This window comes from Aotus nancymaae, unplaced genomic scaffold (assembly GCF_030222135.1).
Source record: "Aotus nancymaae isolate 86718 unplaced genomic scaffold, 86718_ANA_hifiasm-v0.15.2.pri h1tg000004l, whole genome shotgun sequence".
NCBI lineage: Eukaryota > Metazoa > Chordata > Mammalia > Primates > Aotidae > Aotus > Aotus nancymaae.
The window spans coordinates 59,840,121-59,854,529 of NW_026988415.1; the positions used below are offsets into that span (position 1 = coordinate 59,840,121).

Below are 14,409 nucleotides of genomic sequence, written 5' to 3' on the forward strand. Positions count from 1 at the left end.
AATGTCCAGAATCTACAAGGAATTTAAACAAATCGGCAAACAGGAAACAACCCCATTAAAAATGGGGAAAAGGCATGAATGGACATTTCTCAAAAGAAAACATACAAGTGATCAACAAACACAGGAGAAAATGTTCCACATCACTAATCATCAGAGAAATACAAATCAAAACCACAATGAGACATCACCTCACACCAGTGAGTAATTATTATTATTATTATTTTGCTTGTTGATACTGACAAATCTATTTTTTAAAATGTTTTTATTTCAACAGCTTTTTGAAAAACAGGTGGTGTTTGGTTACATAAGTAAGTTCTTTATTGTTGATTTATGAGATTTTAGTGCACTCATGATCCAAGCAGTATACACTGTACCCAATGTTTACTCTTTTATCCTTCACCACCCCCAATCCTTTTTCCCAAGTCCCCAAAGTCCGTATGTATCATTCTTATGCTGTGCATCCTCATAGCTTAGCTCCCATATGAGAGCACATATATTTGGTTTTCCATTCCTGAGTTACTTCACTTAGAATAACAGTCTCCAATTCCATCTAAGTTGCTGCGAATGCCATTATTTCATTCTTTTTTATGGCTGAGTGGAATTCCATGGTGTATCTATACCACATTCTCTTTATCCACTCGTTGATTGACGGGCATTTGGGCTGGTTCCATATTTTTGCAATTGCGAATTGTGCTGGTATAAACATGTATGTGAAAGTATCTTTTTTGCATAATGCCTTCTTTTCCTCTGGGTAGATACCTAGAAGTTGGATTGCTGGATCAAATGGTAGATCTACTTTCCTTAAGGAATCTCCACACTGTTTTCCATAGTGATTGTACTAGTTTACATTCCCACCAACAGTATAAAAGTGTTCCCTTTTCACTGCATCCATGCCAATATCTACTATTTTTTTTATTATGGCCAGAATGGTCATTACTAAAATGTAAAAAATAACAGATGTTGGTGAGGCTGTGGAGAAAAGGGGACACTTAAACACTGTTGGTGAGAATATAAATTAGTTCAGCCACTGTGGAAAGCAGTTTGGAAATTTCTCATAGAACTTAAAACAGAACTACCATTTAACTCAGCAATCCCACTCTGGGTATATATCCAGAGGAAAACAAATCATTCTACCATGAAGACACATGCACTTGCATGTTCATCACAGTACTATTTACAATAGCAAACACAGGGAATTCAACCGAGGTGCCCATCAACAGTGAACTGGATTAAGGAAATGTGATATATATATATACCACAGAATACTATGCAACCATAATAAAATAAGAAATCATGTCCTTTGTGGCAATATGGATGCTGCTATGGGCCATTATTCTAAGCAAATAAAAGCAAGAACAGAAAACCAAATACTGCATGTTCTCACTTATAAGTGGGGTCTAAACATGGGGTACTCATGGACATAAAGATGGCAACAACAGACATTGGGGACTACTAGAGCGGGGAGGGAGGGAGTGGGGCAAGGGCTGAAAAACTGTTGGGTGCTATGCTCAATACCTAGGAGATGGGATCATTCATATCCATACAAATCTAAAATAAAAGTTGAAACCAACCAAACAAAAATAAAACAAAAATAAAAATTATATTCCTAAAAGAAGTCCTCGCATTTGACATATAAAGTAGTTATCAAAATAATTTTTCTAACTTAGAATATTCCAGAAATGTTTTTAAAACACTTTCGCAGAATTAAATCATAGAAGATAACACAAGGTATGACTATTCACATACATGACATCTAAATTTTGTACTACTTTATTAATATCAAACAGTTTAGTTTACTGAATATCCTTTTGAAGACATGCTGAATTTATTTTAGTATAGAGAGACTACCAACTTCTGCCACGTCATTTTACATGATAACCATAACTATAGATCTATTAAAATATGCCATGTTAAGATACAAATATGGAGTTGCTTTAGTAATCTATATCTGTTTAAAAATAGGTAACAATACTTGCAGTGTTTTCATGGCTTAAATCATTCTGTTAAAAACAATGTAAAAATTCACCTTCAAAAGTGCTTATAGAAGAAAAAAGTTAAGATGCTAAACTTCAGAATCAAATTTACAAATTAAATCTAGTTTATTTTCAGTTTTAAATTCGCTGACACACATATACAATCACTTTATACACACATACACACACAGTCTACCTGGTGATTCACTTCCCAGTCAACCATTTTTGTATTTTAAAAAGAACAGAATAAAAACCTTCCCTGGAAAAGTAAAAAAAAAAAAAAATCTTTGTCTAATCTTTACTACTTGTAGCATGATCCCTTCAAATTTAGTAACTAATGTACCTACTTCTTTAAGCTTCATTAATAACTTATCAGTAGATTTTTTATTTTTGTTGCTTCTCTCATAAATCCATCATTTAAAATGAGAGCAAAATATTTCTACCTTCCCCCTTCAGACAGAATGTTTTAAGGATCTTGCAAAGCAGTCTGAAACAAACATGTTCAATAGCTTTGCAGAGAATATACGCACACATATTTAGGCAAACACGATATAAACACAGGGTGAACTGTAGAACATTATCTGAGTTTATGATTTACTTTGCAAGTATTTAATTTAAAAGTCAATACATTTCTTAACATATTATGTTTAAGTTCCTAAGAAGAACTGATTTGACCAATTCCAGTGCCTGTCATATTAAAAAAAGCAGTTGCTATATAAGAAAGTTCCCATGTTGAAATATATATATTTATCATTAAAATTTTGTATCAGTTAACATTCCTGTTGTGGCCAAATCTATATTTCTATTTTAAGATACTAATAAACTTCATTTAGATACTAATTTACTTCATTTCCGGTATGAAGTTTCATTGAGTAAATTAAAAACGTGAGTAAACTCAAAAAAGTATCTCAATGACACCACTTCAAAAAATTATTTTTCAAAAAGATTCCCCCATAACTTCTATTGAATATATCCCTCATCCCAGAAAACTTTTCCAGATTATATAAATCAAACTCCTGAGTAATTATGGGCTTTATGTTTCACTTACAAGATATCATTAAGTAGTCTTCAGAAGAGCTCTTGACATCATCATCATCATCATCATCTTCGGTTTTTATAGTAACTGTAGAACCAGGAACACCGCCAGCTGCTTGAATCACAGTTTCTGTATCTGAATTAGTTACAAGAACCTCCTCTGATACCATTGTAGGAGAGTCAACTCCTGAAACACAATCTTGGACCACATGTTCTAAGTGTCCATTAGGACCAGTAACAAGGTCAGCCACGAAAACCTGCTCTGGTACTCTAACGGTTTCTGTAATTAGTTCAGAAGTCAAGATGTGATCACCATCATCTTCCTCTAAATCCTCTTCAATGGCAACATCAGCTTCAAGTACCGCTTCAGGAACAATCACACCTTCTGTTACTACATCAGTCTCTGTGATGATATCAGGTCCATGGACAACTTCAGCTGCAAGGCCATGATCAAGAGTTATCCCATCATCTGTGACAACATCAGAAACTAATACAGCTTCAGGAACTGAAACAACAATATGGTCTCCATCGATATGTGCAGTACCAGCCATTCCAGCCACTATAATACAAACAATTATCCAAAAAAGGTAAAGTTATTTTATTAATTTAAAGTACTGTATTTAATAAATCAAATGCTATAAATATTTCTTAAATATTAAGTAATCTTGGCCAATTAAATCATTTTTAAAAATCACTGACAATTGAACTGCAATTAAAACCACCAACAACCAGGAATTTGGTTAGAGTTGGGTGAAAATAATGTTAGTAAAATCTAAATGAAGACCTTGAAATTATATACTTTATTTTCAAGTAAAACATAAAAGCCATTATGAGATATCACTACACTCCAATGTAAACAGTTAACATAAAAAACAGTGATAATACCACAGGCTGGTAAGGATGTGGAGAAACTAGATTTCTCAAATGTTACTGGTGCAAACGTAAAATAGTAGCAGCCACTCTAGAAAATAGTTTGGCAATTTCTCACAAAACTAAATATGCACTTACTATACAATCCAACCATTGCAATCTAGGACAATTTTCTCGAGATATTAAAATATATGTTTATACCAAAAACTGTACATAAATATTTCTAACAGCTCATAGTAGCTATTACTCATAGTAGCAAAAAATTAGAAACCACTCAAGTGTCCTTCAGCAGGTGAGTGGTTGGTTCCACTAACTCCGGCACATCCCTACCATGGAATACTACTCAGCAATGAAAATGAGCACACTGTTGATATATTCAACAACCTGAACTTCCTCCAGAAAATTTTGATGAGGGAAAAAAAGACAATCACCAAAGTTTATGATACTGCATAATGTATAAATGGAATAATTTATATAATCTCAAAATAATAAAACTATAGAGATGGAGAACAGATTATTGGTTGCCGTGTGTGTGTGTGTGTGTGTGTGTGTGTGTGTGTGGCATAGCATATATATATAGTGATAGAACAGCTCTGCATCTTCATTATGGTGGTATATACACAAATCTATATGTGGGATAAAACTGCATAGACTATATACACTCACATACACACACAAATGGTGAAAAATGGTGAAAACTGAATTAGCTCTGTAGTCTAGTTAACAGTAATGCACAAATGTTAATTTCCTGGTTTTTGTATTGTACTAAAGTTATGTAAGATGCCACCATTACAGGAAGATAAGTAAAGGGTACATGGGACTCTATGTACTCCTTTGTTCTATTGCCTGTGAGTCTATAATTGTTTCAAAGACTTAAAATAAAAAGGTATATATACATAAAAGGATACTAATATGTTAAGTGAGTTAATAAAATACACTATTATAAAATATGTATTATAAACATAAAAGTGTCTGAACTTCTTTAACTTATGAGAATTACTATATCCAAAATTGGAAGGCATGTTTCAATACCTGATTTGGGGGAAAAACTCTCTACTCAGCTTAGACTAAGATTTGGTTTGATAACAGTAAATCTGTAGGAATAAAGCTTTAATGTTTTTCTTGAGCAGCATGGTAAATACCAACTCCTACCTGCCCTATAAATACTGTATGAGTGTAAAATCCCTTCATGAGGAATTCTGCTCCCTGAGGTGGTACAGTAAACAAATTAAGAGGGTTTGTGGACCTGGTTATAATAAATTATTTACAAGAAATCATCCAGTACAAAACCTTTCGATCACTTTCTATAAATTAGTACCTGAAAGAGTGTCATTTGCCATACAGTGTTCATTATTTTTAATCAATGCATTATGGAAGTTAGCTAACAAGTTAGGCTGGAGACCAATGGACACCACCAATATCCTAACACATCAAAGAACAAGGTGAAAAGGAAAAGCTGAACTTTCAACAGAGCTTTTGGGATACTTTCCTTTCAACCCTTTTAAATCCTTCTCACCATTCTCAAACTCTCACCTAAACCACTAAATTACCCCAAAAGTACACAGCCACCATCCTGGATGTCTGGTACACGAAGGGAGTATGTATAAAACCAGTATTTTTAATTTAGTTGTCACTCCACTGGCCATTTCAGAGATGGGGAGGAGGTGAGGGTTCAAATTTAGCATTTAATCAGATTGGGAATATGGTTTTTAGCAAGGAAAAATTAAATATTAATCCTGTAAAATTCACTGTACTGGAATTCTACATATATAAACAATAAAATTACCAATTCACAAAAATCTTTTCACAAACCAAAGATATAAAATATGGGAAATTCCACTGATTTTGGAACACAGTCAAAGATTAGTCTGGTTCCTGAAAGTAGACCATAGGGAAGACAAGAAGGGTAAAATAATGCTAGAGCTGACCTGGGTTCAGATCAATCTGGTTGGGTGGTTTCTAAGAAGATGGACTGAAGGAACAGTGCTAGTTCACATAGCCTCTAGCAGGAACTTACAGGTAAAAATAGATCAGAAGTAAAAATAATAAATAAATAAATCCAAATATGTCTGCTTACCCTGAACCAAATGCTCTTAAGGATTCTAGACCAAGAACTGATAAGCCCCTCACAGGGTACTGGCAAATTACTTAGCCCAAGATCCAAGATGTCTCTTATTAAATTTTGCTTGTTCCTCTTATCAGTTCATCTGTTAGATTACACTAAATTTCTGAACAAAGTCACTTACTTAGCTATACATCAGCTATATTTATCGAGCACTGACTATCCAACAAGCAACCTGCTAATACTCGTATCATCTCATTTAATCCTCAGAACAACTGTATAAGGTGAGCACTATTATCCTCATTTTAAATAGGGAGAAACTATGGTTTACAGATATTATATAAGGTTGCCACAAGGTCCTAGCTGGAAACTGAACTCATTGTTTGACTCCAGACTGGCTTTTTTTCTACTTGCCTGGGAGGAGGTTAGAGTTTATTTACCCTAGATACTGTTTTGTAATGAGATGTGTAAGATTAACTAAGTGAGATACGGCTACAGGAATAGCTTAGGATAAAGAATAAAATGGCCTAACACGTGGTCACTCATTTAAATTTTAAATTGTTTAGAAAACAGCATGAAATTGCATTAATAATTTATCTTACTAGTTTAGAAAATTATAAACAGTAAGAAAAAATCATTTAAAAAGTATGAAATTAAATAATCAGACAACAGTAAGAAACATGTCCTGATTTCAAATATTTCCCATTTTATTAAAGTTATTTCATTTAAATGTGAATACTTGGAACTTCACCAGAATGACAGCATAAAATTTGTTACGTCAGGTCTGTCTTGGACCACTATCTAAGGATGTTTGGCTATTTATATATCAAAACAACACAGACATTTTGCAGCATTAAATCTTAAACAAGTATTAAATCTAATCTCACACTTCAATGCCAGCTATTATACTGAGACACCAGCAAGGTTATTAAACAAACTTGTAAATTTGTAAGTCTCAAATGTTCTTCAAAGAAAATTGTTCCAATGAATTCTGCATTAAATTAATGTTTCAGATTTTCTGTATTGTAGTCATGTCATATTCCCAACCAAGAACCTTACAGAATTTGGAGATCTTGTGCCGCATAGTGTTCTTATTTGGTTAGCTCTCTGTATGTTAAACTCTAAGTTTCACAAATGTCAATGATTTATGGGTTTGCAAATATCTAAGTTTTGATGCTAACAGAATTTAAGGAGAATGTATCTAATTTCTAATAAAATTTTAGAATTTAGAAATTTTAACACGGAGGTAAAATAAGCATGGGGGGGCTACTTTCAGAAGAAATCTAAGTTATCAGGGCTAACGTTTCCAAAGTCCCCCCAATAAAGGTATTCTTAGGTTTAGGTCTGTTTGACAACTTTTGCATTTCACAAAATATCATACAAAAAATGAAAATGTCTATAAATGAAATTGTGCTTAGAACTGCATATCAAAAATAGAGTGAGAGTTACTGCCTTTTAAAATTCAGAATTTACCAAGGACAAATGGAAACTTGACATATTTTAGGTCAACATTATCCCTCAGCACAAATGAGTGAGCATTACCTCTATTAGTTGTTCTGGATCTAATAGCAAATTCAGAAAAATAGTCTCACCAAAATGCAAAAGTAATTCAGTTGCCATTGATTTATATACCTTAATTTAAAAGAGCATAAAAATTAAATTAAAAAAGAATGCATCATTTGAAAAAAACCACTAATCCAAAATACTAGCAGGCAGTTGAATCATAAACAGGTATATAACAACAACAACACCAACAACAAAATGTGCCTTTAAACTTTTTTCTGATATATATCAGCTTATTTGCTCTATTAAATTCATGTTAGAGAGGTCTTTAAATGATAATATGAAAATACCAATTAAAAATTAAAAGTAGTTTTGCAAACTTTTCAATTTTATTATTTCTAAAAAGGGAGTGGATAGTGAATGAAAATCTTACTTTCTACATATTTATGCAGCTTAATTGTATATAGGCATATGTGTGTATACATATTTTCCTCAATTCAAATGAAAAAAAAGAAAAACTCCAAGAGGATATGCTATTTATTCTGTGGTTTCAGATATGCCTTGGCACAATGCCACAGGCCTCCAAAGGCACTCATACTCCAATCTAAGATGCAAAGCTTATTTTGTCAAACACAAAATATTTGTAGTGGATAAAAATAATTTGAAAACCCAAATGTCTATTAAATGACAAACGAATAAACCAAATGTGGTGTACCCATACAACGGAGTATCATTGGCAATGAAAATGAATGAAGTGTATACTGATACATGTTATAACATGGATGACACTTACCATGCTAAGTGAAAGAAGCCAGACACAAAGACCATATATTCTATGATTCCACTTATATAAAATGTTCAGAATAATTAAATCCATAGACAGAAAGATTAGTGGCTGCCTAGGGCTGGTGGGGAGAGACAGAATGAGGAATAACTGCTAATGGGTATGAGGTGTCTTTTTTAGGATAAGAAAATGTTCTAAAATTATATACTAGTGATGGTTATATAATTTTGTGAATATATAAAATATACTCAATATATAATGTGTGAATATATAAGATATAATCACAATATATAATATATGAATATATAAAAACCATGGGATTGTATACTTTATAAAAATGGGTGAATGGCATGTTCTCACTCATAGGCGGGTGTTGAACAAGGAGAACACATGGACACAGGGAGGGGAGCACTATACACGGGGGTCTGTTGGGGGGAGGGGGGATAGCGGGGGGGTGGGGAGTTGGGGAGGGATAGCATGGGGAGAAATGCCAGATATAGGTGAAGGGGAGGGAGGCAGCAAATCATACTGCCACGTATGCACCTATGCAACAACCTTGCATGTTTTTCACATGTACCCCAAAACCTAAAATGCAATAAAAAAAAATAAAATTAAATTTAAAAAAAAAATGGGTGAATGGAATGGTATGTGAATTATATATGAATAAAAAGCAAAGAAGAAAAAACATATATATTAAATATTTCAATATGCATATTCTATTTCCCTAACAACTAAAAGAAAAAAAAAGTATTAGATGTAATAAAGGAGTAATTAATCCTAAAGACATCGAGGATAAACAATGGAAAGGAAGGTTAAGAGGAACACTATGTAAATATTCACCAGCACCAATCAGATTTTTTTTCATTTTTTGAAAGGAATCACACTTTACTAGCTAATAGGCAACCTCTTCAGGAATGAAGTGAGTTTTAGCACTTTATCAAAAGCTACAGGATAGGAAATATCTTACATTAAATGGAGAAACTACTATATTATTTCCATTTAAAAAATATTTTAAAAGGTAAAAAAATAAAGTTGACATTTCAACCAAAATTTATTTACCATACTGAAATTCCAGTGTTCCAGTATTCTAAAAGCTATCAACTCTACTAAAGAATTCATGAGAACATCTTTAATATCTTACTTTTTGGCCCTATTGTCCTTCCTCTAGAATTTATTGATGCATTTTTTTCACCCAAAGTCATTTCTAAATCATCCGTAGTCAACAAAACTCACTTAGCTTTCAGAAGAATAAATCCACTATTTCTTTATATTTCATCAATTAACTCACATTCAATCTTGGACTACTCCATTCATCAGAAAGACATTTCAAAGAATTATATAACTGGAGAGGACCTTAAATGTTATCTAGTGCAATCATTATAAAAGGGAATTCAGTAATTTATCCAAGTTTATACAGTTAGTTAACAGCACTGCCATGACTAGAATACGGCTTTACTGACTTCCATCACTGTAGGAGTTACTACAGGGGAGTAAATAATATATTCCACCGTATTATCAAAGAACAGTAGTAGTATTTTCTTAACTTAGCAAAGTATCACAGTTCTAGTCTCCCATCACTAATTTCAGCTTCAGCAATTCCATATTGCCTCGTTTCCTGTTCTTTTATCCCAATTCACCATTTGTCTTTTCTGCTTTCACTCCAATCTTATCTTCAACTCTTTTGATCTCATCCCTGCCTTTTATACTTCAAATAGCTCTAACTCCTCTGTAATTCAGACCGTCCCAGCCCAAATTCAGTCTGTTTGTTGAATGTCAATGGAGTCTTGGCATCTTCATCAAAATGACTATTAGTAAGAGGCTACTTACAAACCCAGCCACAAGAGTAAAGAGTCTTTTCTTTTTCTTTTTTCTTTTTTTTAAAAAAAGGAAAGATGTATTCTAATGGTAACAACTTTCTGAGGAGATAGCATCACAATATAATTAATCACATAATGCATGATTTTGCGTATCACTATATAAGCATCTAATTCCTTTAGTTGATGTACTTCCTTTTCCAATTTTATTAACAATGCAACTTATAATCTATTTTAGAAAGCCAATTTAACATTTCCTACACTTGAGAGCTGATATATACTATCAGAAAAGAATGTGATATAAGTAATTATGTAGTTACTTATATAAATTGAGTTTTTCATTTCTAGTAACATATTGCCACTACATTTCAAGTTTTCCTAACACAACCTTCCCATAAATTGTAAGAATGATTTTAAGTAGACCACTGACACTCAGTTTTATGCGAATAAGCTCTATACATGTATTTTCCTCGTAAAAGAACAAGTTTTCATTGTAAATCTCCCCTATCTCAACTTATTTTTAATTTTTATTATGCCCTTACTTTTTAAAAAGAAAAAAGTACAACAAAGAAAATGCTTTACCAAAATCTTGCATAATCATGGTATGGGCCATTCTAGAGTCTGGTGTGTGCAATCCAAGACTTCCACCGCCTGAATCCATACTTAGCAAAGTTCATTCACCAATATCTGCAAAAGAAATGGCTTTTAAAATAGCTTAAATTAATTTAGCCCAAAGTTAGTTGTTTTGAGAACAAGATGCAATTGACAATATGCCTTTCTACTAAGTGTGGAAATCTCATTACAAAAGAAAAGAAAACAAAGAAAAACCATGTTTAGATGCTTTATGTGACAACCATAAATAAAAGAAGTGCCAAGTGGAAGTAAACCAAAAATAATGGAGACGAAAGCACAGTCAAGCTGATGAGCCATAGGGAAGTGATAGAAGAAAGCAAAACAACAAAACTGCAGTGTTAAAAGTTCCAGTTAAAACACAGGTTATAAAAGAAGAACAAGATGACAACAAACAATAGTTAGGATATATATACATTACTAGAGGACTCAGAAGTCTAGTATTAGTGAATTTCATCCACTGGCTCTCATCCATTTCTTCCAGACCCAGATCAGCCCTGCAGCGTAGCTCTGCAGATAAACTTGTATTCACCTCTGGCTCTCAGAGTTCTACTTATAATGTAAAATGTTCTATCCCAGTTTCCCCGGAGTTCTTTGAACCAGTAAGGACTTCTGGCCTCACTCTACTACATTCTCGTCTCAGTTTTGAGGACTCATGAAACATGACTGCTTCCTAAATATGGTAGAAATAAGATCGATCACATATAAACATTTGGCGAATTATTTATCTCAGCATATCATTTACTCATAATTGTACAACTGACTTTTTATTAGTGATTAATAAAATTATACTAGCTTCATGGTGGTTTTGAAAACAAGGGCTCAATCTATTTCATTTCAAATGACTTATCCTATATTTAAGATGATTTGATAATTTGGAACATAGATGCTGTCACTCAATATATTTCTTAGAAATACATATGTGCATTTTCTCTTCAAACATAAGACTCTAAGTAAATCAACAAAAACCTGTCAATTTTATAAGGCATTCATCTCCTTTTCGCGTAGGAGTGCTTAATAAATTGTACCATATTGCACAACAGATAAAGTTGCATCCTTAATTAAAGTTTGAGAATGGTGCCACGTAAAACAACTTCATATATTCTTAAATAAAGGGGGATGGCTAAGTTGGTATTCAGGAGGCAGGAGAGTCTCACAGAGTAATCCCTATTAACATTTCAGGCATATACATATATATGCTACAGAAGTAGGTGACATTTCTGTATATCAAACGATTCAGATAGAATCACTTTATGTGTGAGCAAAACTTCACATTTTTAGAAATTCTTAGTTGTGTTTTATCTTTTTTCAAATGCCACACTGTTTTCTGCTTTGCTGTTATGCAAAATGAGGTCCAGAGGCCGAGAATTCACAATAAACTATCTGAGTGTTCACAAAATAAATCTGAAAGGAACTTGTTCTTCACACTTAAGACAGTGTACTATTTGGATTCTAATTAATTACTTTCTTTACCACATAACTAATAGAACAACTATAAGTGTCTTAAAATATTTTTAAAAACTTAATTTTATTTAACTGTTAAGTAAAATAAAATAAGTAATTTTTAAATCACCTTTATATGAGTGTCTTGAAGAAATTGTAGATTTTCTTACAAATTGTAAAGTAAAATCTGCAGTAATTTATTTTTATTTTTCCTTCTGTACTATGTTATTTTTCTTTGGGAAAACGCTCTGTTTACCTATTATAAAAATACATACAAAATCAGATATTTTTCACTAAATCTCTTACACAACTTGATATTTTTCTTTACACCTGAACTTGCATAGTGAGGCTGGGAAGGGCTCATATGCTTAAATCCGTAGTAATCTAAAAATCCACCAAAAGGATTCCAACAAAAACAACTATGACTACTTTAGCAACGTTATTATACTTAGAATGCTACCACTAGATTAAACCAAAACCTTCTCTAAAACACATATTAAAAATCACAAGCAACACCTTATTTTAGAAAGTGAAAGAGAACCAAGGACAAGCTTTATCCTTGCCAAATCCATACTGAAAAGTCTGCACTAGCACTCAATGAAGTGTAAAAATTACAACACATAGTGCAACTATTAGAAAAGTATTACACTGTGTGGACACCAAATAAACTGGAGTATCTTGCCACACGTAGGAAGTTTTGATAAAAATAAATAATAAATGAAGTAGGAAAACAGCAGTCTTGAGTATTTAATAACCCAATAGAGATAGCTAGCCTTCTTGGTCTTCTCTAGACTATATCTCACATCCGTACTGAATGGAGATAACCCACCAAGTATGTTTCAAATAAACACCTTTCCGTCAATGCATGGGGAGCAGAAATCACAAAAAGAAAATTTTACTCTCATCTGTCTCTTCTAACACAGCTCATTCAGGACCTAGGCGTCTCAGTGATGTCAATAGGGTGACGGCTAGATGAGAAATGGTAAGGCGGCAGAACAAGAGAATGCGAAAGTAGTATTTGCAGAAATGGGAGACAAAGGAGTCCTGGCAAGCAGCAGTATTGCAGCTTTGGACGCAGCCCTCTTCCCGCAGAAGTCTCCTTTTCCCACGACCACGCCAAGTTTCAATCATTTCGAGCAGAATGCACACACGTGCCCTCTGAGGTATTATCCATCTGACTAGATCTTAAACCTAACAAGAGAACCCTCGCAGTAGAAAGGAAGAGACCGATGAGCTAGGAATACCCTTTCCCCTCCTCCCTCCTCTCACTTGGTGCAGCGGTCGCCACCGCTGCTTACCCACGCCGTGCTGCCCAGCCCCTCAGCCTCCTCCAGCTTCGTCTGCCCCGCTACGTGGGAGACGGTTGGGAACCAAAATGGTGGTGTTTTAGTGGAGGCGACAGTTGTCGCACACGCCCCCCCCAACTCCCAGTCTCTGACGGCTCTGAATCCCCTAAAATGCCGATTGGTGCCACTTCCTCGCACACGCCGCCATCCCTCGCGCATTCCAAAGGTTACCATTAGCGCGGTCAGGGGGCAGGGGCGAGGCAACGGGGGCGCCAGTGAAAAGAATATGGGGTGGGGGATAGCTGAGAGAAAATGCCAGGGGGACGCTGCATTCTTCACTTCACCGTTTTGTTTTCCGCCATTTTCCCGTCACCCTAAACCACCGACGGTCTCAACGACGGCTCTAGCTCCCTGGGGCTCTGGCCTAGGAAAAGAGGAGGCTGGCTAAGGGGGAAAACCCTTACTTCCCTCAATTCCTCCAGCGCTCGGCTGCGGCTGAATAGGAAAACTCCGCCCGAGGCGGTAGGAAAGCTCAGGCACCGGACGCCACTTCCATTGTTCCCTTCGCCCTACGCTACACGCTGGGTGTGAGCCTCTCCTCCCCTCAGACAAGAGACACTGAATGCGGTGGATCCATGTCCCTCTAGTTTTTCCTCAGGAGTCTCCTTACCTGCTGCTGCAGCTGTAGCTGCCGCCGCCGCCGCCGCCGCCGCCGCCGCCACCGCCGCCGCTGTGCCGCCAGTCGGACTGTGACCGCGCTCCGGATGGCTGCGGGGGGCGGCAGCTGTGGATCCCTTAAGGTCCTCACATTAGGGTTTCCGAGGTTCCGCAGCCCGAGCCAATCACAATCTACTCTGCGTCTGGGAGGCGCGCCTCCTCGTTCTGCTTTATATTGCTGCTGACATGCTGAGGTTGCATTACGTCACGCTACCCTTGCTGCAGGGTAGGGGGCCAAAGGGGGGTCTCGCGCACGCGCGCGCGGGAGATCGAGGCGCCCGCGCTAGGTTAG

At 35.3% G+C, this 14,409-nt stretch overlaps 1 protein-coding gene across 5 annotated transcripts in view; it reads right to left on the bottom strand.

Moving 5' to 3' along the window:
* ZNF711 (zinc finger protein 711) overlaps positions 1-14,263 on the bottom strand; it is a 28,786-nt gene extending 14,523 nt beyond the window's left edge. For 2 of the 5 annotated variants that reach the window (XM_064362738.1, XM_012464413.2), the window contains exons 1-3: positions 12,245-12,370; positions 10,624-11,344; positions 3,022-3,567 (exon numbers count right to left, since the gene is read on the bottom strand). In XM_064362738.1, coding sequence (XP_064218808.1) covers positions 3,022-3,567; positions 10,624-10,702 — 625 coding nt within the window. In that variant the 5' untranslated portion in view covers positions 10,703-11,344; positions 12,245-12,370. Of the gene's footprint in view, positions 1-3,021; positions 3,568-10,623; positions 11,345-12,244; positions 12,371-14,070 lie in introns of those variants that run through there. The other 3 variants (XM_064362732.1, XM_012464429.2, XM_012464421.2) reach the window with 3 other exon arrangements.
* Between the last annotated feature and the right edge of the window lie 146 nt (positions 14,264-14,409).